At 37.8% G+C, this 26,429-nt stretch overlaps 1 protein-coding gene across 4 annotated transcripts in view; it reads left to right on the top strand.

Moving 5' to 3' along the window:
* Positions 1-21,175, top strand: part of WDR25 (WD repeat domain 25) — a 74,189-nt gene extending 53,014 nt beyond the window's left edge. For all 4 annotated transcript variants that reach the window (XM_042799147.1, XM_032981679.2, XM_042799148.1 and 1 more), the window contains 3 exons: positions 16,457-16,627; positions 18,910-19,050; positions 19,434-21,175. In XM_042799147.1, coding sequence (XP_042655081.1) covers positions 16,457-16,627; positions 18,910-19,050; positions 19,434-19,655 — 534 coding nt within the window. In that variant the 3' untranslated portion in view covers positions 19,656-21,175. The remainder of the gene's footprint in view (positions 1-16,456; positions 16,628-18,909; positions 19,051-19,433) is intronic.
* Positions 21,176-26,429: the final 5,254 nt, after the last annotated feature.

Here is a 26,429-nt window from a genome sequence, read left to right as displayed (position 1 = left end):
AAAGGAAAACATTAGTAAGTACATATCAAGACTGCCAAATCTGATGTTACTCTGAAAATAAATTTACTGTGCATTTCAGAGTTACAGTGTCAGCATGAAAACTTTTGTAAAAAGTGTGATGGGATTTATTCCATCCATCATGCTTGTATGAAGGCTAGTTTTCCTTCATAAGTATATGAAGAGACACTCAAAGCACAGTTCTATGAAGGAAGATGATGGTAGTTTTAGATTGCAAAAATTGTAAATCCTTATGATAAAAAATACCTATGTAAATTTTACGAGATTTTACACAGTAACTCTTCCCTCCCTTCCCCTGCCTTGCACTGGTATACAATATTGTGGTGTTGTCAGTAAGTGGTTTTGGTATACTGTCTAGCGTAGGCAACTTATAGAACATGAAAATATGTATCACACAAGTGGGAAACAGTACCAGTTCAAAGGGTGTTGATTCCAGATGATCAGAGGTCACCCTGTAAATTTACTGTAGAACAAAGACATTATTTTTTTTTCTGGCAGAGGACTGGAGAAGAAAGACTGATGGAAGACTTCTTTCCTGAACAGCAGGGTCAGTGGTTTCATAACATGGAAATGAAGTAGGGAATACAACTGTTCTTTCTTAAGATTTTCATAACAGTAGGCCTTAATTGTGGGGAGGAGGTGCAGTCTGTAATTGGATACTTAGCTGTCCCTTTTAACATAGTGAAGCCATTGTATGACATGGTCTGTTGAACTGCCTTTAAAAAGAACTTCAGGAACTAAATGGGTATCATCTTTTTAAGGCTTTAAGATCGTTGACTATAGTGTCAAATTTGAGATACTTGATCCCAGTCAAGGAGAAGATGGCAGATGCAGGTGACAAGACATTCTGAGATTTTCCAACTTGGTGCAGTAAGATTTCCTGTAAATATTGTAGTTATACAGAAAGTCAAATGACAGTCTAGCTGTGTACAAAGCCAGAGATGTTCCTTCACCCCTGTAGTTTCTTTATGATGGATTTTACACCTGTGTGTATTTTTGAGTGACTATCTTCGTGAATCTTGTAATGATGATTTTTCTCAAGATTTTAATCAACTGTGATTGATGAGCCTGTTCATGCCAAAAATGGGAATACCTCCAGCTTGCATGTGCCCGAGGTGCCCAGTCTCTGCAGATGGAAAACGATAACTGATTCTGTTCTATAGTAACAGATGACCAGTGGTGTGTTGCAAAAATGTGCCTGTCTTGATGGTAGCTTGTGCTGGATACGCTTATGGAGGAATGTGGTTGGAAATCTTCCATAGATGGTAGGAGATAACCTCAAATATTGATAATGGAGAAAGCATTTCAGTTTCAAGGAAGTAGAAGATTCTTTTACAATGGATATTTACATTGCAAGGGTTATGCTTGAGTAATTTTTTTTTTTCCAGCAGTTCTGATACCAGAGATTGTGATGTCAAGACCTGAGGACTATGCAAAATTGGCATTGACCCAAGTAGAGTTAAGGGGCTAAATCACAGATGTTAATGCTTGTGCTAGATAAGTTAGTTCTGAGTCATCTCCTGAGTCTGATGCTCTCCTACTGTCAGTATCTCTGCCAATTCCTGGTATTTTGGTTTTATCTTTGAACGATGTTATGGTGTCACCAAGACAAATGGCTTGAAAAAGGCTGTTCTTGGACCTTTTTCCCCCCTTATGAAATGTCAGTTTCAACAGTGCTTTCCCTTGGTACCAGATGAGGTATCATGCAGTATTTTATTCCAAATATTACCAACCAACTTAGCTTGCTGTTCCTCAACAGATGCCTCCTACAGAAATATATGCATCTCTATGATAAAAGACTGAAGTTTCTCACTGCCAGGGGGTGGTTTGACTGTCTTGTAAAGTCTTCTTGGTGAAACTGTTCCGGAAAAGCAGTGGTAGAGAGGAAACAGGTGTCCTTCACCAGTGAATGGTGTTGCTGGAACAGGGAGAAGGCAAGCAGAGAGGTGTAGAACATAGTTTACATGAAGCATTATTGCAGTGAGGAGCAGACAAATGTATTGATATGGAGATAGCACTAGAACTTGAAAAGATAAGGGGCAATTTGCAATTTGTGAGGTATTGGCCTTTGTAAAAGACGTTGTAAGAAGGCAAAGAAGCAAACCCATACTGATAAACTTTAGTCTTTAATAGCCCACCCATTCATATCTTCTGTAATTATGACTCCCAGTAGCCTTGCTTGAGATGACGTTCTGATACAGTAACTTTTGTCTAAACTATGTCTGGCAAAATTGCACAGGAAAACTGCAGTTTTCAGTACTTTACCACAGCACAGTAATAAGAAACAATAGTTACACTTGGGATCACCTTTCTGTAGTTTGCAGGGAATGACATCTAAGTGCTGTGTGTGTGTCTGCATGCAGAGCCATTAGTTCAAGCTTTAGATGACAACATCTATTATTCATTTCCAGAGGACAGGCACTGTAAAAACCATTAACATCTATGTAGAAGAGGAACATGAATACTTAACATGTTATTAGTTTGACTACACGTTCAATCTAAAACAGCCCTCATGTTTTCTACTAAATAGGGATTAAATTATCTTAATGAGTTTCAAACAGTATTTTAGTGTATATTTATGCTTTACTGCCCAACTGTGTTTTTTTGCTTCCATGATTACTGATCTGGGTAATGTTTTTTTTTTTTTCAAATGGGAATAATGGGGTATTTGTCTTTCCATGGGCCATTCCCTGTCCACTTTTAATACTGTTGCAGAAGTCGATGGTACTCACAATTGTTACATTACAAATTTTTTCTTTTTGACTGAGAGTATTGCTGTTGTGTGCAACATGTCACAACATTATGTGCTGTGACATCCTTTGATCCCATCTTATGACATGATTTCTCGAAAAGCAGTGCATTCTGTGGCCAGGATGCTATGTATACAGCAAAAATGAGACTAGCAGAAGAATGCATTTTTATCTCAATATACTCATTTTTGCAATGCTGAAGCTCTGGCCTTGGAACCTGCCTTGAAGAGCTGTTGGTCACTGAGGAAATGCAGACAGTGGTTGTCTCTGTAGCTGCAGGTCACTTCAGTGCTTAGAAATATCGTGTGTAACTCTATTTCCACAAACTGATGCTATTGAAGAGATAAGGGAAACACCCCACAATGTTACAGGGAAATAATTTACTTTCTGAGAGAATAAATAAGTGAATGAATGTGTATTCTGACAGGTAAAATAGGACATGTTGTAGGCTTTGTAAAACAAAAACTCCAGACTGTTTCTTTTGTACAGATGCTGTACTGGGTTCTCTCTGGAAGATTTTAGAAGCTGTTACCTGCTTTGTTCATTAGGAAACAATTATATTCATGCAGAACTTTACCATTTGAAAAGCTAACCAATCAAGTAGCACACGAGGAATATTAATTTTAGTAATGAGCAGTGTCTAATCACATTTGAAAGTGGAAGGATTTGGTTTAGCCTGGTAACAGATGTTGTTCCTTGTTTTTTTTTTTTTTTTGGTTGGTTGCTTTTTTGAGATGTTTGCTCATTTGAAAACCATAATTTTGATTGTAATGTGATTGTCTAGAGCAACATTGTGGTTTACTGTCTTACTTTGAAACATTTCCAAAAGGGGGAGCATTTATTATCCTTTGATCTTTTTTTTCCCCATCTGAGGTAATAGTAGCTCAGTAATAGGTGTAGACTGTTAGACACCTACATTTGTATTGGTTTTGAAATTTGAAGAACTTTATGTGTGTACTAAATGAATGTGGAAGGCCATAGCTGAGTGGAGAAAAGGGGAAAAATATCAAACTCCAATTTGATTTTTTATGGTTTCTTCTTGCAGAAAGGCGATTATCACCTATACATTATTACTGCAAAATAACGTAGTTACATTTCAAACTCTCAGCCACAGAACAGTATGTTGGTTAGGGATGAATTATCAACATCATTTCAATGGATTCTTTGGGTATTCCTGCTTTCAGCTTATATTGTTATCTTTATTCAGAAGGCAGACAGCACACTTTCTATCTCTTCCATCTTACCCCATTATGACCATATTCAAGATTGGATGAAGTATCCTGATCAATATTTTGAAATGTATCCTGTTCTAACAAGTGGCATTTGCTCTTAGCTGAAATAGATGTCTGAGGCCTCTTGCCACTTTGTTTCAGTTTTGATGCAAACAACCTTAATATCTTTAAAGTACTTTAATCCTAATTAATTACAGTATTTTCCGGTTTTGACTGTTTTTTCAAGTGTCCTAACCTGTCATTCAGCTTGGGACAATGTGTGGGTGAACTAATGATTCTTTTTCTTCCCATCATCATATTCCTGCTAGCCTTTTCAGGCTTTGCAGCTTATTTTGTCAATAGAGTGAGCACCCTAAATCAAGAGCTTGAATCTTGTTACTCATTGCACATTGAAAACTCAATTTCAACACTCGCTGGTAATTCAATTTCAGAGCGTTCTTTAGGATGTACTCCTGTGTTTTAACAGGCTATCTGCCTGCACATCTAAAATTTAAGTATGTGAGGCAAAATGGTAATTGTAGATCAGGAAATGAGGGACTTTTTGCTGGAAATTCAGAGCAAAGCATTAAGTATCACAGGGACAGAGAGAATGACTAATAACAAAAATATTGTCCAATTACACGTACATGCAGTGGTTGAAATAGGCTGCTTTATGCCAGTGTGCCACATTGGTGCTTTCTGCTGGTGGAAAATGACATAGAATAGCTGATAGTGTTATATTTCCAAATTAGTACTTCTGAAATCTCTCTTTGATTTTGATGGGCAACTAATTTTTAACATGAGCATAAATTTATGAGCATAAATTACTAATATTTATTCATGTATTGAATGTGGTATAAAAATTGGATTTCTAAGTCCCAGAGAAAATGTATGGAGATAGATTTGAGGCAGCCTGGCAGATATCAAAAGAAAAAGGAGGAATGTTGAAAGACATTTATTTCAATCCCTGTTCTGTTGAGCAGATAGGCAAAATGATTTTAAATGTAGCATTGGGTATTGAGCAAGGTAATGAATGAAAGAACAGTAAGGGATTTAAAAGCTTCAAGATAAAGCTAAACAATATATACTTCAGAGAAATGAATGGATGGAATACCTGTTAACTGCTCAGTGAAATATAAAGTATACAGGCATCTCAAAACTAGAGACAAGTAATCAAAGCCTGAAAAAAAAAAAAAAAAGAATAAAAGAGTCAGTTGAATAGCATGTAGAGATTTATTATAGTGATATTTCTTTCTGTTTGTAGTAAACCCAGTTTTGTGTCTCTGGCGAAGAGATTATTCTGGAGATCTTATATTGGTGTATGACAGATTGATTAAATTTATGAAACATTTGGAGAATGTTTATGGAGACTTTATGAAAAGACCAGAAAACTTGGAAGTGAGCTGTTAGGTTTAAAAAAAAATTTAAAAATCTCTGTGTTGTTGACCAAAGAGAGAGAATGTTATTGAACAGCCCCCATGGGATCTTTGGACCTCAGAGGTGGACCTAGAAAAACTGTGCAAAATGCCCTGTAAAAATAATTGTGCAATAACACTGAGACCTTAAAGTAGTTACGTATTTTAGAAGTATTTCATTTCTATGAGCTGTGGAAGAATTTCTTAAGATGTTCAGCACAAGCCAGTTGAATTACAGTCACTCTTTGTTGTGGCTGATGTACATTATCTTTTCAGACAGGAGACAATATATATTCCAACCACTTATTCTACCTGAAATTTTAATATTCCTTGAAATAACAAAGAGAACAAAGGGTAGAGATTTGTATCCTTTAGCTCAGCAATAAGGACTTTATTGTGTTCTCAAAATAAAATGACTGCAGATATTTTTTTTTTTTCTTTTTAGTATGGGTTTCTAAGCTTACACAGATATAATATCAGAACAAGACTACAACTGTAACTGTCTTGTACTGATAATGCTTTTAAAGGAGCTAAAGTTCCTTATATCATGAGTGAATTGTCAATATGAATTGAAAAGATTGGTTTACACGTGTCAGCAAGGTTTGCATAGTGTAAAGCAGGGATGCTGTTAGCTCTGCTGAAGGGACATACAGCACTTAAGAACTTGCACCTGAATGCATTTGTTTAAATTTTCTAAATGTATGCATATAATTATTTTTGAGTTTTACATATTTTACCTTTTATTTGCATTCTGATTGATGAAACTCAACATTTTGTAAGCATTCAGGAACTGGTTCTTTAGCATGTGCATACAAAAATGCAAGGAATTCTAAAGGTAGGGAGATCACTAACATTTTTTTTGACTGTTAAAAATAGAGGAATAATTTATTCAGCTGATGGATGTACTCTGTTTTTGATCTCTTGTCTGTTGATGTGCATGTATTCTGTCTTGAGCCACTGAGGCCCTTTGGAGCTTTGGCAATAGTGATCTGCTACAGCCGTCAGAACAGCAAGTCCTGAAGAAGCACCGTGCAGTAATGTGGAGAAGGAATAAGTGGAAGATGACAGGGCTGTGGCTCTGATCTTTAAGCAATATTTAAACCTCTTAGACGTCCATAAATGCAAATCCACTGCTTATGTTGAACAAGGAGGGAAAGAGAGGAAAGGCATCAGGTAGTGGAGACCCAGTGGTATGACCTGACACAGCCACAGAACAGACTTTGAAGGAAAGATCAGTTACAGATATAGGAATAAGTGAAATTATATATATATAAAAAAAAAGAATATTAGGAATTAAGCAAAGTTTCATTGTATGAAGTGTACTTAATATCACTCTATGATTTTGGACTTTGATAGAGCAATTAGAGAAGCTGGAGAAGGCAGGAACTAACTAGATATTGTAAAATGAGAAAACTAGCTAAAGAGGAGATCCTGAGAAAGGAAATTGACTGGGAGGAATTTAGTGAAGTGCTTCAGGCACAGCTCCAAATGGATACAACATTTATTATTTAATTTTTAAAAATTGTTAGTTACAGAAAGTATTGTGCTAGCACAATCAATTTTTTTTTTTTTTTTTAAAAGGAATAGAATATCATGCAGAAAAATTAGCAGTGACTTATTAGAAGTGGGAAGAGTACAAATGAATACAAAGGTCCAGCTTTTTCGGATTAATAACAAAATTTTGTCAGGACATAAGGAAGGTTTCAAAAAAGATGTATAGAAAGTCAATCTGTTGGAGTAATAGACAAATTTAAGGAAAACTTAGATTTGAAGATGTACACAAAAGTCCCATATTTGAAATGGAGGTCTTAGAAGCTATAGAACAAATTAACTAGAAAAATGGTGGAAGCAGTTATTTTGAGCATTAGTCTAGAAAAGCATGGCAGAATTTGTATTATTAACAGAGGCCAAGGCAGAGTAACAACAGGGTTTTTTTTCCCCATCTTCGTTTATTACTCTGGATTGAATATTGTTTAGCTACAAAATTGCAAGTATCATCTATAGCTTTATGCTTAAAGAGAAAAAAAATGAAAGAGATTCTCTTTATGTTGTTGAGCTATTTCTCCATACTTGCGTTTATAAAGAAATAAGATTAAGTCATTAAACCACAGTTTAAAGAAAAAATAATAAATTTAGAGTGAAGGTGCAGTGCATTTGTTTCCTTGGAAACATTCTATTGCAATTTTTTTCAGATGAGGTGCAGTCATTTTAAGTAGCATGTGTTTAGGAGACCTAATGAATTTGTCTCTTGATAGCATATAAATATGAAAAAAGGCTGTAGAAATTGGTGGAGCTACTTGCACTTCTGGTTTCTATAGAAACAGCCAATACATTCTCATGTACTGTTGGTATTAGGAAGAACAAAGTAATTAGAATAAGATGATTTATTCCGTGCTTTAGAAAACTGAAGTTATTCTTCTCACAGTCACAGAAATCCTTACTGACTCTGTGTACCATAAGTTCAAAGAAATATGGTGGGGTACATTTGTCTTGCGTAATGGCGTTTGTTTTTAAACGTTAACATTCAGGGCTCCTTTCTGATTGTGAAGGCACATTTTATGTGGCTGTATCACACACATGAGCAGTCCCGCTGTGTTTATTTGGAAACCTCGTCTAGTGGTGTCACCGATGAGAATGGTGGACCTGCCTATGCGTACAGGCTCTCCTGGAACAACTGCTCCTGGAGAGGCTGACATGGGCCAGGAGCAAAACAAGCATCCTGCCAGAGTGGGAGTGTTGGAGTGAGAGGCTATCAGGTAATAGCCATTCCAGTTTCAGCCCATTTCTAGACAAATTTGACACCCCCGGCAGTGACCAGTATGCCTTTAAAAAACAAGAATATGAAAGCACAGCAAACTGCTTTATCACAATTCCCAGCAATGGTGCTCTCTGAGTTTTCACACTGTAGAATTGATTGTTCTTGTTTTCTTTTATGTCTGAAACATCCTATAGCAATGAATTAAACCTATATTGTGTGAAAACCATCTCATTCTGTGTGTTTTGAGACTGCCTTCTGCTAGTTTGGAGTCTAAATTCTTATAATAGAAGAAATCGTTCATCTTCTCCGACTGCTGCTTCGACTTGATTTCCAATTCTTTCAAATTCCCCTCGGTCATCTCATTTCTGTATTGAAAAGTCCTTGATTATTGCTTCTCATAGAAAAGTCATTCTGTATCTCAGATGTTCCTTCAGATTTCCCTTCTTACCCTCTTTGAGATGGGGAGATAGTTTTAAATACAAAAATCTGATGGGAATTTTTTTTTTTTTCTAATAAATGGTTGACACTTTCTATCACAAGATTCTTGTGCCTTCTCAAGCAATCTGAAAGTGACTTTAAAAAAGAGCATACATTGTTCATACCTAAAGTCTTACAGATCAATATCAGATTAAGCTCAATCACATCTTCATTTTAATCAGTCCCTCTTTCCTTTTAATTATTATGAAGACCCCTTGACAATCTTGAGCTGTGTCTGAAAACAGAGCAGTTATAAACAGGAAAAAACTTATATGGAAAAGCAAGCTAGTTTTTTTCAATTACATATGGAGAAATACACCAGTCTTATGTTAAAAGACTTTAAAAGAACATAAGACTGCAACATGTTTGATCTTCCTGTCTATGATGATGTCGTGTGTTTTGATTAAAATTGCCATTATATCTTTTAGGTGGAGATCAGAGACATAAATTGGATTTGTTGTGTGGTTGTGGTTTTGTTGTGAACACGTAGCTAAAAAGCAAATAGTAGTCATCTGCCTCAACACCTTACTCTCTAGAATAGATCGACAGAAATGGCTTGCACTGCAGTAGATAAAAAAGCTTCTATTTTGTACAAAATAAGATTTCTTTTAAGTTAAAATGCTCTTTTTATTACTAGTAACGGTGTAGTACTGTTTCACAGAGGAAACTTATATCAGTTCCCCATTGCATTAATTACCCAACATGCCAGTAGGAAAGGGCAGCTTCATGCCAAAGCACTCAATCTAAAAAGGTGGCATAAGGAGTGGAAGAACAAATATGGCCATTTTTACAGGTTGGAAGCCGTGGCACTGACCAGTTAAGGGTTTTTTCCATGACCACCCAGATTGTCTGTAGTCCTATTAGATTTGTTTTGAGACCTCATCTCCTGATGGTCAGGACAATGAATATAAAACACGTTTCTTTCTAATCAATTCCATAAAGCTTGAGGGGATTTTAGGAAAGTGCAGTGCACATAGATTACAGGTGATCAGCACAGAGCTGGGGTGAGCAGCAGCTTCTGAAGTACTTGTGTGGAGGCTTTGAGCTTTCTTGACAATCAAAATACCAGGCATTTCATGTGCTTTATGCAGAGTATTATAGAACACCCATCTGAATTATATACCTTGAATTCAGCATCACAACATGCTTTTCAAATCACCAGAACCATAAGAATCTGTTTGAAACAGATTTAATTTGCTTAAATGACCTTTCTTGTTGAATGCCTGCAGTCAGGAGCTCTTGCCTTAGTGAGGAAGCTTTATTATTATGTTGGATTGTGTTGACACCAGAAACTATTAGGCCTTCCTCTGAAATAATTTCTTTTATGTCCAGAAAATGCTTAGATTGAAGCAGCGGACTGTGGTTTTCCAATGCTTATGGGTGATAAATCTGCAAATAGAAAAAGAGCTAAAGCTGTTATTAACAAACTAAAGCCAGCAGGGTAGGAAAACTGGTGATTTCCTCTGGCAAGTTCCTCAGGCATGTAATGAACTAATTGTCTAAGGTAGAACAAAGCAGGTTTAATTATGAGTACTTTTCTGAGCAGGGGTGTTGCAATTAGTTATTTTTGAAAGGTATCTTTATGGGGGAATTTAAATACTATGTATGTCAAGTTCCCAGCTGCTATTCAAAGTGTTAATTTATTGTTCTCTGACTCAGTTCCTGCTATGTAGTTTGAAGATTAAACAGCATAGTTTTTCTGAGATATGTATCAAACATAGAAAAAGATGGTCTTTTGTACTAATTTTTATGAAGACAGTTTCCTGTTGCAGAGCTAAGATACACAGGTAATTTGATTAGATATACTATTAAATAACAGACAAGCAAATACATTTAATGATTAGTAGTGAAAAATGTTTAAACTGATAGTGAAAGTTTATGTAAGAGCCCAACAGGATTTCAGCAAAAAATTAAAATATGTGCACATTAACAACTTCACAGTCTCTTATTTTTCCTTACTGAAAGGTGTCTGTTGCTCCAAAAACTGTTAAAAACAAGTCCCAAACCTAAACCCTAACTCCTTAACAGTGCTGGACACAGTGTATGTATGGATATGTACCTAGATACATTTCACAAGGTTTTTTTTTTTTTTTAGAAGACAAAGACCCAAATAGTATGTCTGAGATTTTCATCTTTAAAATTAGGAAATATTAAAGAATCACTACCATGAATCACCATTGGTGACTTTATTATAATTTACTGCTCTATATTGTTTTTGTTCATTTCCCAGCACCAATTGCCCTTTATTTCTGTTTCCCTCTCTCTGTTTCTACACATTTGTGCTGCTCCACGTTCTGATCTTGCTGACTCTCTGGTTGGGACTTGTCACTTTTGTGAAGGTGCCTGCTGCTAAGTAGCTGCCTCCTTCAGACTGTCGGGGGTGGTAGAGCCTTTTGTGTCCTCTCCTCTCAATTTAACTTTATTTCAGTTCTCCTGCAGTTCCTACAGCTGTCAGGTTTCTGTATGGTTTTCCATTTCTCATTCCAGGCAGCTATTATATTTTGTGGGTTTTTTTTAGCTTTTTTGTGGGTTTTTTTGTTTGTTTGTTGTTGGGTTTTTTATTTTATTTTTGCTCCTACAAAATAGCTTAATTTTCTAATTTGCTAATGAACTATGGGCTTCCTTTTATAACTCTGTAAAGAAATAGCTATGCATGGTGATTTCTCCATAGAGAAAGTGGAGGCTATAAATATGCAAATATCACTTTTGGCTTTACAAAGTTTAATTGCATTGTATGTTATGCAGATTCCTAGGCTGAAAAATCTGATGAGAGCAAGTAACACATTTGTATATTCACTATCTTAAAAATGCAGGGAGATTGCTGAAAAGTGTGCCAGTTTTTTGAGTCTGCAGGTTTACATCTTGTTGATATTATTACAGGGTATCTAGGGTGCTTGCATGACTGAAGTTCTTCACAGAATGCAAACATTGCGTTTCTAAACTGTACATTTTGCAGAGCCTGTGAAAAGCAATTGGAGCAGCTGCTGCTGCCATCCTTCTGCATGCTGAGATCACAGGAACCAGAGCTGGAAGGGACCTCAGGAGATCATCTAGTGTATCGCTACCCTAAAGCAGAATCAGCTAGTTCTGAACATTTCCAAAGAGTCATAGATTTTTGAGCTTGAGGCAAGAAATCAAGAAGTTCTCATGTTGTGTTTGATATTTGAAATTATTTTTCTTTTATTGGTTAAAGTATAAAACAGAGGTATAATCCAGGATGTTTCACTGCGACACCTGAAAATTATCTTTTAAAAACATATGTGCTTACAGTATCTGTAAAAAGTCTGGACTCTGAAGTCAGTAGTCACATGCTATGTTAGGAGTATAAGGTAGGCACTGAAATACCTCACAAAGTTAGGAACTGTTTCAGTATAAATACTTCAAGCACTCTCTCCGCTCTGTTTTTCTTTCTAGTGATGTTAGAAGAGAGACTAACCTCTGAACACCCTGTTGGAAGGGCAGGAGGCTATGTTTTAGCTATCCTGGAGACAGAGAGAGATTTAGATATTAATAACTAGGAGTCTTCCAGTGTCCTAGTTTTAAGGATCACCATATTCAGAGAGATGGATTGCTTTGATCTGGCCACTACTTGCCTTGAGGTTTCTCTTCACTGGAGGCAAATAAGAGAAAAAGAAAGCAGAAGTATTGTTTTGCAAAATTCAAAGTAGACAACATAGATGCAGAATTTCATGAAAAAAGGAAATTCAAATTGTTTATATATTCCTTAAAATAGTTAAAAATATCTTACTTTTTAAAACCCAAATCACAGGCTGTTAAAATATTCGGAATCCTGTGACTGAGGACCTGTTTCTTCATGATTAAACCCACTTTGGTATATGTCCTGGAAGAGGATCTAGATTTGGGAACTCTGGTGCTTTTGATTTGGGAAGAAGATCTGGGAACTTTGATATTTCCTTTTACACCACAAACATCTTTCAAGATTGTTCGTATGCATTGATTACATTGATGGGAACTAGTGGATGAGCCACATTATTTAATCTTGAGCCCAGACATGCTTTGAAGTATTGATGACTCTTTCTTTCACTGCTGCCCTGCATTTTCAGCACTGACAGGAAAAGCCTTTGCTTCAGTAGAAGCAGCAGCCACTGCCTCTTGCCAGGATAGTAAGTAGGCAGATGAGGTGGGAGGTGTGGGATTGAATCCCTGTAGACCAAGGCAGGATCCTGGCTGAGTCCTTAAAGCACTGAACTGTTCGACAGCAGCGCTCCTGTCACCTCCACCCCTCCTTCTCTGGCTGCACTTTAACAGAGCACTCTGCTTGGGTTTTTTTCAGGAGAGGGTGTCAGACTGAGTCCCTAATGGGATTTAGATATTTTGTGTAGGGTGAATGGTGTACCCTTCTGCTGAGCATGTCCACATTGGCCTTGTAGGCAGTTTCTGACTGAGCATGCAGGCTTTGTTCCCTTGCTGTACGGTTCTGACACAGAGGTCTCACCACTTGCAAGTTAAGCAATGACACACAGCAGCATATGACTGGGAGAGCCTTGAATCATCAAGTTGACTTATCCCCAGTCATAAACAGTGATTTATAATTAAGTCTGGAACGATCAACAAGAATATTCACTTCTTGCTGTGTCCTTTTCATACTTGTAAGTTCCAAATCCCCACCAACCTAATTACTTTCCTTTCCTTGGCTCTATAACTAGCTGAAGGTTTTGAGATGAAAAAGACAAAAAACTTACAATTCTGAAGTTTCCTGGAAGGAGAGATCCTCAGAGTATTCTGAATTCAATCCCAGAATGATAGAATATCAGGTTTGAAGAGACCTCAAGGATCATCTGGTCCAACCTTTCTTGGCAAAGGCACAGTCTAGACAAGGTGGCCCAGAACCCTGTCCAGCCAAATCTTAAAATTGTCCAATGTTGGCAAATCCACCACTTCCCTGAAGAGATTATTCCAATGGCTGATTGTTCTTACTGTGAACAATTTTCCTTCTGCATCCAGTCAGAATCTCCCCAGGAGTAACTTGTACCCATTACCCCTTGTCTTTTCCATGTGACTCCTTGTAAAAAGGGAGTCTCCATCTTCTTTGTAGCCACCCTTTAAATACTGGAACATGGTACTAAGGTGTCCCATAAGCACTCGCTTCTCAAGGCTGAACAAATGTACTTCTCTTTCCACAGAGCTGCTCTCCAGCCAAATAGATCCCAGTCTGCGCTGCACTCCTGGTATGTTTTCCCAGGTGCAAGACCTTACATTTATCCTTTTTCAACTTCATAAGGTTCTTGTTAGCCCACTCTTCTAGCCTATCCAGATCTTCCTGCAGGGTTGCTCTCCCTTCTGAAGTTTCCACTTCCCCATTCAGTTTGGTATCATCAGCAAAATTCATCAGGGTACACTTGATCCCATCATCCAGATCACTTATGGGGATATTAAACAGCATTGGTCCCAGTATCGGTCCCTGGGGGACCCCAACAGTGACAGGTTGCCAGTTTGAAAAGGAGCTATTTCCCACCACCCTGTGGGTGCAGCCTGTCAGCCAGTTCCCCACGCACCACACAGACCACTTGTCTAGACTGTATCAGTTTCTCAGGGAAGAGGCTGTGGGGAACCATATCAAAATCCTTGGAGAAATCCAGGTAGACAATGTCCACCACTCTCCCCACATCAACTGAGCAGGTTACTTTGTCATAGAAGGTGATCAGGTTTGTCAAGCATGATTTGCCCTTGGTGAATCTGTACTGGCTTTTCCCATTCACATGCATCATTCAACTTGTGATAACCCCCAGGAGGATTCATTCTGTAAGTTTCCCAGGAATTGCAGTAAGACTGATGGGCCTATAATTTCCTAGATCCTCCTTTAAGCCTTTCTTGTAGATGGGGGTGACGTTAGCCTTCTTCCAGTCTTCTGGGATGTCCCCCAGTCTCTGCTTCTCAAAGGTTATGGAGAGTGGCCTCACAATGACATCAGCCAATTCTCAACACCCTTGGGTGGACAACATCGGGGCCCATCAATTTGTAGGGATCAAGCTCCCGTAACAGTTCACATACCAACTCTTCCTTCTCTAATGGTGGGTCTGTGTTTGCATCAACCTGGATTTTTGTTCCCAAGGCCTGTGGCCCAACAGTGCTGGTAAAGAAAGTGTTGAGAACCTCTGCTTTTCAGCATTGTTGGTGACTAATTCATCTCTCCTGTTTAACAGTGGGCCAGTATTTTCCTTCTGTTTCTGCTTGTTGTTTACATACGTGAAGAACCCTTTCTTGTAATTTTTGACATCTCTTGACAATTTCAATTTGAGCTGAGATTTTGTTTTTCTAACAACTCTGAACACCCTGGCAATGCCCTTGTAGTTCTTAATGGGTATTTGTCTGCTTTTCCATCTCTGGTACGCTTCTCTTTTGGTTTTGAGCAGACTCAGAAGCTTGCTGTTAAGCCAAAGGAGTCTCTTGCTCTACCTACTTCCCTTCCCTTTAAAGGGAATGGACTATTTTTGTTCTTGTAGGAGAGCATTCTTGAAAAACTCCCAGCACTTGCTAGCATCTTTAGCCTCCATGAAAGCTTCCCCCAGAATCCCTTCCAGTTGAGCTCTGAGAGAGATGAAGTTTGCTTTTCTAAAATCTGAAACCTTTGTCTTAGTACTAACCTTCAGCATGCTTAACAGGATCACAAACTCCACAATATTGTGGTCACTACAGCCAAGGCTGTCACTAACTGAGATATCACAATGCAGGTTTTCTTGGTTTGTAAGTAGCAAGTCCAGCAGTGCCTCATTCCTGGTTGGCACATCTAACATTTGTATGAGGAAGCAGTCCTTGGTGCATTCCATGAATTTGGTGGATGACATGCTGAGCTATTATATTGTTCTTCCAATAAATGTCTGGGTAGTTCAAGTCACCCATAAGAACCAGGTTCTGTTGACCCAAAGGTTGCTGGTGTGACCTAAATATTGCTTCATTTGCCTTATTGTCTTGGTTTGGAGGTTGACAGCAGATGCCTACTCTAAGATCCCCCCTTGCAGACAAACCCTCTGATCTTGATCCAGAGACTTTTGATAGGCTTCCACAATCACTGTAGTTGGTTGATACATTCAAGGTTCTCCTTAATATAGGCTGTGACTATTCCTCCTCTTTTTCCCTGCCTGTCTTTACGAAACAGCCTATAGCCATCCATCACAATCCTTCAGTCATGTGAGTTGTCCCATCTATGATATCTTATGATATCATAACCTTCTGACTGGGCACAGAGCTCCAATTCCTCCTGTTTGTTCCCCAGTCTGCATGGTATACATACACTTGAGTTGGCTGGTCTTCTGGTTCTCATCTTGGGAGCATCTAAGGAACATCTGTCGCTGCTCTGGTTGGCCTGCCTTATTCCCCAGTTGGTTGCAGTGGTGTAGTGTTGCCACTTTGGACGCTGTCCCCCAAGTACTTCAGTTTAAAGCCTGCCTCACCAAGTTGGTCAGCCTGCTGCCAAAGATTCCGTTGCCTCTTTTAGGGAATCTAGGAGTTCATAAAATAGAAGGGAGTTTGTGTAGATCGAGCACCACAACTTTGTATTGTCTAAAGCTCTTCTTGATCTAACTCTAATTACTTGGGAATTTATAACAGAATCTTATGTATATATAAATATAATATATAAATTGTACAAACTGATGCTTTCTTTTGTCTCATTTAGTTGTCCTGTGTGTGAACTCTTTACATGCATTAACAAGCTATTTAACACACTAGTACTTCAACATTTAAAAATGAGTTTTTCACATTTTAAAATAACATATGTCGGAGATAGTTATTAATTCAAAGAGAGAATACGTAAGTTATCATGTTCTCCCAATTTGTCAAAAAATAACAAACTTTTTTATCTACTAGGTGTTAAGAGTGTACAAAGCTGCAGTACAACAGACACTGGATATACTCTTTCTCCGTGAGGGAAGAGAATTCCTTACAAGCACAGATGCAGTAAGCCGGGACTCAGCTGATCGCACCATTATTGCATGGGACTTCCAAAGTGCTGCAAAAATTTCCAATCAGATTTTTCATGTAAGATTAACAACTAGTATTGTTTGGGCCATGATTTAATATTTCATGCTTGTCAGTGTTGTGAAAAAAAGCTTTTGATTTTCTGTAAGATCATTGTGTGATGTATAAAATACTCTCAATGTAATTTGAGGGCTTTATATTTTAAACCCACTCATTCTTTAAAAATTACCTTAAAGACTGGTAGGTCTCCTTGTGTTAAAAATACTTACATTTCAGTGCTCATGCACTGACATCTAAGCTATATTTAGGCAAGGCCACTGCCGTATCATTCTAGCTCTCCAATGGTGCATGGCACTAGTTTCTTTAGTGCCATGTTTCTTTTCCCACACTTTTTCATACATTTTTCGCCAGCAGCAGTGAGGGCTATTGACAAATTGAGTTTAATGTTCGCACAGTAATAGCAACCTGATAAATGCATATAGATAACTAGTACAACATAATCACAGAGGCAAAATTTACTTTTATCAGTGCAGGCGCAGTATTTTTCTCAGTAATCTATCCAGGCAAGATATTTAATGGACTAAATTTTCTAGAAAGGCTGACAGCTTCAAAGGAGATTACCAAGGAAGTTAATAGATAATTCCAACTCCCTGGGTCTTTCTGAAAACCCATGTCTAATATTCCATGTAAGATAATATGATTGGATTGTATATACGTGCTTTTTGGCTGAAATGGACAGTTTTCAACTGACAAGGACATGTAGTTGATGATCTAATAGGATTGTTTCATGTTTAATTTCCACAGTTATGGCTTTGTCCAATATTGGATCTATCAACATCTTGAAAAGGCAATAGGAAAAACAAACAAAAGACTGTGAATATATAAAGTACACACCAGATGATAGAGGTTCAGTATCAAGGAGTAAAAACCAAACAACTTTTTTCTCTTTATCCCTCAACAAACCAACCTGCTCCCTTCCTGCCTCCCCCACCTACCTTCTCACAACTGCATCTCTGAAACGGAATGTTTTCCCTCTTTTCTGCACTATGAATAAACAAAACTTGGTGGTGGTTTTAGAAACTCTGCTTCGCTCTTATAATTTCACCTTTGAAGCCTTCAAGGTGGGAGCTCTCCAGATTAGATCCCAACAGGACTTGATCTATTGCTTGTCTGCATTAACAAATGAAGACCTGTATAATAACCCATTACTATAGTATACCCAGCATAACAGCACAGTGCCTCTACAGATTGTGTTGTGCTTTCTGATTCCTTATTGTTAGACCCGGTTTCTCCCCAGAAGCATGCTTTGCCACGGACCACACTCCTAGACAGCTATGCTGCCTAACCCTGTTTTGGTTTCTGTGCCAAATACCTTACAATACTCAGAACTTCCTTCCCAGTTCATCACTTCCAATGGCACAACAAAACCAGGCTGATGTTCTTCCCCCTCTACCACATAGCCCATGGTGTCCAGTGGTCTCTGTCAGCATGTGTCCTTCACATGCAGATGCATCCTACAACCAAAGATGTCTTAATTTGTATTCATGACATCAAAATTCAACACTGTGTCTTTAGGTTAGGCTGAAACTAGAGGAGGGTTGGACCTGGTGGAAACCTTGCAAGAGCCTTTGATTTCTGATGTAATCACCATGCAGAGTTTTGAAAGTAATCTTAATTCACTTTTAAATAGAAACACTAGACTAAAGCCAAATGTTACTAATTTTTGCAGATATTTATGAATTTACATCCAGCAGTGGTCTACATGACAAAGTACTGTCATAAGGAACTTCTGACTTCGTAGGCTAATAATGATCCTTTTTTTTTTTTCTCTTTTCTTTTTTTCGTAATAGCGGGGTGGGGAAAAGTGTCTGTTTAAATGGGGTGATTTCCATCCCTGTCAGTGTGGCCAGAACTGAGTGAATGGAAGATTTTGAGAGCTGTACAAAGTAACATGGAAGGCACAGTATGGCTATGGAGGAAGGGATATGGGAAAAGAGGATTCACTTTCACGTTAAAACTTGAGTTTTCCTTGGGCAGGAAGAGGATGACTGAGCACCACCAGGCTGGAGTTACCTTTCTGCAGTATAATTATGGTTCAGAGGGAGATGGGACTTTGGTCAGTATCTAGGAAATTGGGGTAGAGATTTGAATTAATATTTGTCTTGGTGTAAGACTTTCAGTGGATTGTAATAAGATAAGTATCTTTATATAATGTGTACTATTGAGATAGCTTATGTATACCTTGCCTTTTATGGTCTTTCAAATACATCAAAAGATAACCTGAGTCATTTGAACAAATCATTTGTTTCATACAACAAAACGTTCTTTAAAATTATTTTCAGGAGCGTTACACTTGCCCAAGTCTGACTCTGCACCCAGAAGAGTCTATGTTTGTTGCTCAGACAAACGGGAACTACATGGCTTTGTTTTCTGCCCAGCGACCTTACCGAATCAACAAAAAGAAAAGATACGAAGGACATAAGGTATCCTTCTTCACCAGCAACTTAGTATCCAAGTCTAGAAGGAAGGTAGACAGCAAAGTACCCGTGCTTTTTAATATGTCTGCTAATAGTGTTTGATTATACATCAGTGATAGATATTAATTGGCTTCATTTGCTTTCCCATGTGCCAGTCTATTTTGAATCATATGCACTCTGAAGAAAATAGCTATTAGAAGATTTTATGAATACTTAATAGCTTGATTAAATAAGTTTGTGTTATAGCTGTGTGTGAATAAACACCTGGAGAAGTCCTTAGTGTATATTTATTCAAAGATACATTTTTTTTGTATTATATTCATTTTCGGTGTATCACAATGAACTTTTCTAATTAGCATCAGCACTTACACTCTTACTCGTTTTCACAGGTGGAAGGATTTGCAGTGGGCTGTGAATTTTCTCCAGATGGAACAATTTTGGTGACAGGAAGTTCAGATGGCAAAGTGTTTTTCTACAACTATCATACTGGTAGGATTATTCGCACTTTGTCTGCACATAAAGAAGCTTGTGTGAGCGGAATATTTCACCCAGTCTTGCCATCGCTCCTTGCAACGTGTGATTGGGCTGGAGAAATCAAGATCTGGCAATAACAAGCAGAGTTACTTTTCAGGATGGCTCCTGTTAGTCTGTCAAAGGTGTAGGAAATAAACAGTGGTATGCAATGTGAAGTTTTGTTGTGATGCGTTGTAAGCAGGAGAGTGTTGTCTTTTATTCTATGACCTCTAAGTGTGTGCTTTCATGGTGGAGTTAAGATGGTCTTGTGGTTAGTAGCTGAGCAAAGAAGTGGTCTTACTCTCTGCCTCGGCCCTGTTGACAGATTTCAGCCCCTTCTGTGTCAATCTTCTGGTACTTGTCCTGCCCCACCCTGGTTTGAGTAGCTAAATTTAAGAAAATCATTGCTCTCTTTACATAGCTTTTCAGTGCAGATTTCTTAAACCACGTTTTATCATAGAATCATTTAGGTTGGGAAAGACCTTTAAGATCATCAAGTCCAATCGTAAGCCTAACACTGCCACATCCACCACTTAACCATGTCCCCAAGTGCCACATCTACATGTCTTTTAAATGCCTCCAGGGATGGTGACTCAGTCACTTCCCTGGGCAGCCTGTTCCAGTGCTTGACAGCCCTTTCAAGTGAAGAAATTTTTCCTAATATCCAATCTAACCCTCCCCTCTTGCAACTTCAGGCCATTTCCTCTTGTCCTCACCAAAAGCTGGTGAGAACATACTATTTAACAGAGGATGACATTTGGATCAATTAATTCCTATTTTATCTTCCTGGTTTTTGTTTTCCTTAGTTTAGCTCCCTAACCTGGTAACTGAAAATTTAGACAAGAAATAGTGTAGTTCAAGGCAAAACAATTTCTTTGCAGAAGAAGGGGGAAGATTTCAGGGCAGGTGGGACTGCTTCTTTTGGAAATGAGTAGCTGTTACCAGCTCAACTTATAAAATGCCTTCTGAGAGTTCAGGGAAAGGAGCGCCAGATAACTTGAAGCTAATTTTGAAGTCAATAAATTTGTGTTGAAATCCTGATGTTTAAACTTGAGTTTTAAACTTACATAAATGACTGTACATAAACAAAACTATGTGTAAATATTCTTATTTTAAAAAATGAACATTTCTTTTATACATGTTGTCTGTATTTCAATGTTCTACTCCTGTTACTCTTGACAGGCTCATACTCAAGACTACCATGGAATTGATACTTATGGGGAAAACAGTATGCTACCCAAATTTATTGTGAACACACATCCATTTCTCCATATGTCTTGATCTCAGTTAAACATTGAAAATTGCCATCATGCTATTCAGTGCAGGGAATGTTCTTTGACATTCAGACAGGAGCTGGGCTGTTCTGCAGTGAACAGAAAACTCATTAGACTATAACTGTGTATTTACATATGCATAGGTTGCTTATAAATGTATTTTAAATTTGCATTCCCTGCACTTGTATTGCTCAGTTCTGGAAATTATTATCCATTTTATACCTCTGTGAGTGTATACATATATGTATCACTGAAAAAAATATGTCTGTATCTAAACCATTTGTATTTGTATTCCCCATCTTGACTTCATATAAATACATACTACCTTGCAATGAGTGCTATAAGCTTGGCTTGTGTTTGGTCTGGTTAGTCTATAAAGGTATTTTAACATACACAGGATAATTTTGTTGACTCAATTGTGTCTGTCATGTGATCCAGAAATCATGTATAATAGCAACATTTCCTCTGTAGCATCTTTTTATTCTTCTGATTTTTTCGTATTGGCACAAATACAAGGGATTTTTATCCATTTTTCACGTATTTGGTTAAAACAGCTTTTTCAGAGAAAAAATTTCAAAACAGTCCTGCAAATGACAGGTTTTAGTTAACTGATGAGTGAAATGTATTTGATTGGTCTGTAGTTTGTGTTCCTTATAGCTTGTAGTAAGGAATAAGCTGGTACCAAGACTGTGGATCCACAGTTACATTGTTTGGAGTCTGAACCAGGATATTGTGGCTACGTGGTTTTAATCATTTTACCAAGTTGTGACAGATTTTAACACAGGGTATTACATTTTAGCAAACCATGCAATGTAGCACAAGTAACTTTTTAATTTTCCCCAGACTATTCTTATTTTCTTGCTTCCTTGTTTTGACGGGAGCCTGAATTTTGCAATTCTCTTGACTATGCTTCTAGCATACAAGCAGCTGGACCATTTAAGTGACAACTGGTTCGGTGATTTGATGAGTTACTCCTAATTCAAGCTGTGGAATCTTCATAGATGTCAGAAGGAGTTCAGCTGAAAGTGAAGTAGTAGTTGCCTATCACTGGGAAGGCTGAATCACAACTGCATGGCATTTTCTAAGAGGGCAGCTCTGTGTCCTTCCCTCCAGGTATTTTAGTTCAAAATGTGTTGGTGCCACTTTAAAACCTGTGGCAACCAGTTGTGTCTGTATGAAGAATGGGCAGCACTGTAGTCATGCAATGCATCCAGTTATCTCCAAAGAGATTATCGCTCGGTTATTTTATTAAATACAGTGTTGAGAAAGGCCTCTGAAATAAGTGTGGGCTCATGGTAGAAATGCCTTATTGGATGAGGCCCCATTTTGTGTGAAGGCTGCTCTATATCTGAATGAGCTCTCAGCACATTCAGCCTTAGCTGAGAGCACCTCTGGGTAGAGTGGAAGATCCAAGAGAGCAGCCTCTGGGAGTCATTGCACGTACTGCCTAGAAAAATAACTGCAGTTTGTAATATTACCATTGTTGTTGCTTAAGTTTAACTTATGTCCTGAAGCATGATTCTGGTGTCTTGCATTTATCCCACCTGAAATTATCTTGCAAGTATAGATTTTAGACTACTGAGGGAGTGTGTGTATGTGTGGAGGAGAAAGCTCGAATTTGATTAAATGTAATAGAGAAAAATAAAAGAAACTTGAAAGTGTATAATCTTAGCATTAAAATTAGTATTGCATTTGTTTCAGATTTCCAATATGGCTGGAGTTTTAATTACTTATAAGATCCAGCCAGAGGTCTTATAATGCAATGAAATTGTGTTCACAGCATTATCTTGTTAAAATCTCTTTCTAATATAAAACTGATTAAGACACGGACCAAAATTTAATCATTGGAAATATTCTAGAATAGTCGTGTCAATTAAGTTTTTGTTATTATTCAAAGATAAATTCTTCCTTGTAATCTTATGTAATGAACTGTAATCAAAAAATATCCACATTGCTCCATCATTCTGCAATTACCAAATACTGTTTGGGCTGCAAACAAGGATTATTATGGTCAGATGAAGCTTTTAGAATGTAATGAATTGTTGGTTAATTAATTTTATTCATAAAATTGTAATCTAGAAATTTTTGAATCTTGCTTTAGGAGCAGTTCTTCTAGCTTTATATAGAGCTCTCTAGGGTATCATATGTTAGAGCCAAGGCAGAGATCTTCAGCATTTCAAAATGGTCTAGGCTATGTAGATAAACAAGCCGTATTCATTTTAATCTATTTTGTACTGTACCAAAAAGTAATTATGCCAATCTGTACCACTTTATTATTTGCTACCAGAGCGTTATTAATTTGGGGTGTCAGAGGATGCAAGCTATTCAACTGTCTATCTCAAAAACCTGCTAATTAGCAGACAGTTATTAGAATAATTGTGTTCGCTCAGCTGAAATACTGTTGATGAGTCACTCTATATTTTAACTATAGGCCTAATCACAAAAATAAGGTATGGCATTACAATGGGATGACTCTTTCCATAGGGGACAGGCAAATGTAAAGCTACAGGACTATGGCAGAACAGAACAAACCAGGAAGATCAAAAAATCATGGGATCTCAAATTTCCCATTATCCTGATAGATGGGTTTGGACTGCATTCAACTGAAAATATTTACTCTGCTTTCTTTGGCTAACCTTCATCTTGTCCTCTTAATCCCACCTCCTAGCCACGGCTCGCATCCTCACCATTTAATTTTCAGTTTTTCTGTCCTTGCTTCAGCACCTTGTCCTCTGCATTTAAATGTAAAATAGTCTATATGCTTACACTACGTTCATCTTCTCTTCAATAAACTTCATTTTGCTATGCTCTGACTTGTGTTTTTCAGGCTTTCATTCCAGCTGTCATTAGAAAGATAGCCAGAAATCTCAGAGCACTTTGCACTCTGTTCTTGCCTTTCTCTGTTTTCCAGTTTTAATGAGGCTTATTACTTTTTGAGATTCTTCCCTCTTTCTTAGCCTCTCTTCTATCTGTTTATCTTTCTGCCTTTGATTACTGCTTTACTGTCTTGCAGATCCTTTCTATTACAGCTGCTCCTACAAGGTATACATACATCAGTGTTTTAATTTGTCAGGAGTGTATATTTTGGGAAAAAATAATAATAACAAAAAAATTAATAATCTCCCAGTTATTGCCACTTACAGTACTTTGGTTCACAGAGTGCACAAACTGCACTTATTTCGAATTAAATGAGACGTTGTGCTCCAAGACCATATTTAACATGTCCCAGCTGGTGGGACTAGACTGGAGATAGCTCAGAGTATCCCCCTACCCCATCAAATACATGTACGTTAGATGCTGCATTTTCAGAAGCGAGACAAAATCTACAAATTTACTCTTGTTGGGCCCTACTACTTGCTAATGTAAATGTAGCCTCAGGAGTTTCAGTCTTTGTCACTTTCCCCTTTCTTTGATAAATCTGTTACCTATCTCTTCATGACTCATCACTCTGTGCAGAGTAGACATACATCTGATGTTTTCACACTTCAAAGAGTGGAAATGCAGGAAATTAAATTAATTTATGAAGGGAAAATACTGCACTTGATCTCCAGTGATAGTAAGACAAGCTGGCCCCTGCCCAGAGCTTGATGAATTCTGCCACTTGTGCAGAATGACTGAGTTGGGACAGAGCAGCCTAGTCTATAATGGGAATGGTGGGTCTCTAAATGGGAGCAGGGGTCCCTTCACTGCCTTTAGGTGTAGGTTTAAAGGAATTAAGCTTACTCACCTCCCTTTCTCAGACCCTGGATATTCTTCTACACAAGCTTATTTAGAAGCCCACCAGAAAGTACCTAGATACTGCACAGAAATGATAGAGCTTCGTCCACATGTAATTCTCACTACATTTTCACCATTTTGGATGAGTGTCTTTTAAAATAATTCTAAAAGCTCTTGCAGGAACTCTTTGGAGAATGTTGAAGTTCACCAAGGATGAAAATGCCTGAAGTTATAGTTCAGAAGGCTTCAGCTAGATCTATTTGTCTCCAGATTCCATCAGCAGGGCCACAAAACTCAGGTATAATTCCTAGTTCTGAGTAAGATTTATACTAACAAATTGTTTGAAGTGTGCCCTTAGAAGAGGAATTTATGTAACGACTTGTGTATAAGTGTACCATCCCTGGTACAGATGTGGTTACCTTGAGAAAACAATTTCCTTGTGTTCAGATTTTTACCACTCTTATAAAACAAGTAGCAAAGAATTGCCTTAGAGTATCATTTAGATATATCTTCACATATGAACTATGTTATTTTTCATGTTTTATTGCATAACCACCTCCTCTGTCACCTTCCCATTAAGTGATATAAGTAAATTCTAGAGCCCTTCCACCTCATGGTGCACAGGAAATGATTTAAGTTGAATATTAGGTAAAGAATATCATACTTTATAAAGCAAATTAGTTATTTTGATTCCTTCCTTTTCCTTGCTTTGTTTATCCTTGCCAAGGCAAGCTCTTCTTGTTTCCAGAGAGAATGTCTTATAAGTAAAGATAAAAGATCCATTAGCCCTAGCCAGTCTCAGTGGTTAATTTGCACATCTTTGCTATTTGCTTTAATACATACATGAATTGAAAAAACTATTTTAAATCATGTACTGCTTTTAGTACAGAAATAAAAATGCTTATTATGCCATTAATATAAAACATGCAATCTGAGGACTGTAAACATGATATAGACTAATTTTTCTTTGTTGCAACCTCAGACAGATAATATTTTGACCAGATATGTGTCCTCTGAATCTGGACAAAAGCAATGAAGGGAAGACTTAATCATATCCAAAAATGTGTCTACAGATCTTTACTTTTCTCAAACATCAAATGTGAGATTTTTTTTTTTTTTTTTAATTTCCTAGGAGTCTGTAAGACTGGTGAGGGAAAAAGACTTCAGGTTCCTTCTACAAGTACAAAGGAAGTAACATCCTTTCAGTTCACTGCTGATATATCAAACTCCCTTGAGTTTAGGTTCTTTCCTAATTTTTAATGCATCAGAAACTAAATGGCTGTTGGTGAATACTTATGTGAATCACACCCTAAATGTAAAAAGATGTCTGAGTCATTGCATACTTTCCATAGAATGTGTGGTATGCACTGATTAGAATAGAATATTTACACAAATTCCTCTTTTTTTTTTCTCTTAAAAAAAGAAAAAAATCAGGTTCTATTTGTATATCACAGGTCATGAAACAGACTAATACCAAGGCCCCCAGAATCCTATAGTCCAGGACTCAATTCTGCAGTACTTTTATATAGCACTTAGCTTGAGCATGTTCATGACTTCCTTTAGGGACGCACACCTGGAGCGGGAGGGAAGGGTGGCAGCACGCAGGAAGCACAGACCGCGAAAGCTTTGCAGAGTAGTTCAGAAGGAAAAGGGAGAATGTGCTTGGAGGATGAGTGGCAATGTCAGGTGGAAAACAGTGAAAGAGAAGATAATAGAAAGGTGAGATGAGAGCAGAGAAGAAGGGATGCGGCTGATCACAGAACACGAGAAGGAGGGAGCATACACAGCAGGGCCATATCAGGGAGGGGAACGGGCCTGGCCGTGAAAGTGAGGACAAACATGAGTGGTAGGACCTAGTTCTGAGAGGACCTTTAGGTTTCA

Source organism: Tyto alba, unplaced genomic scaffold, assembly GCF_018691265.1.
Source record: "Tyto alba isolate M040663 unplaced genomic scaffold, T.alba_DEE_v4.0 Super-Scaffold_29, whole genome shotgun sequence".
NCBI lineage: Eukaryota > Metazoa > Chordata > Aves > Strigiformes > Tytonidae > Tyto > Tyto alba.
This window is presented reverse-complemented; position numbering and strand designations above follow the sequence as displayed.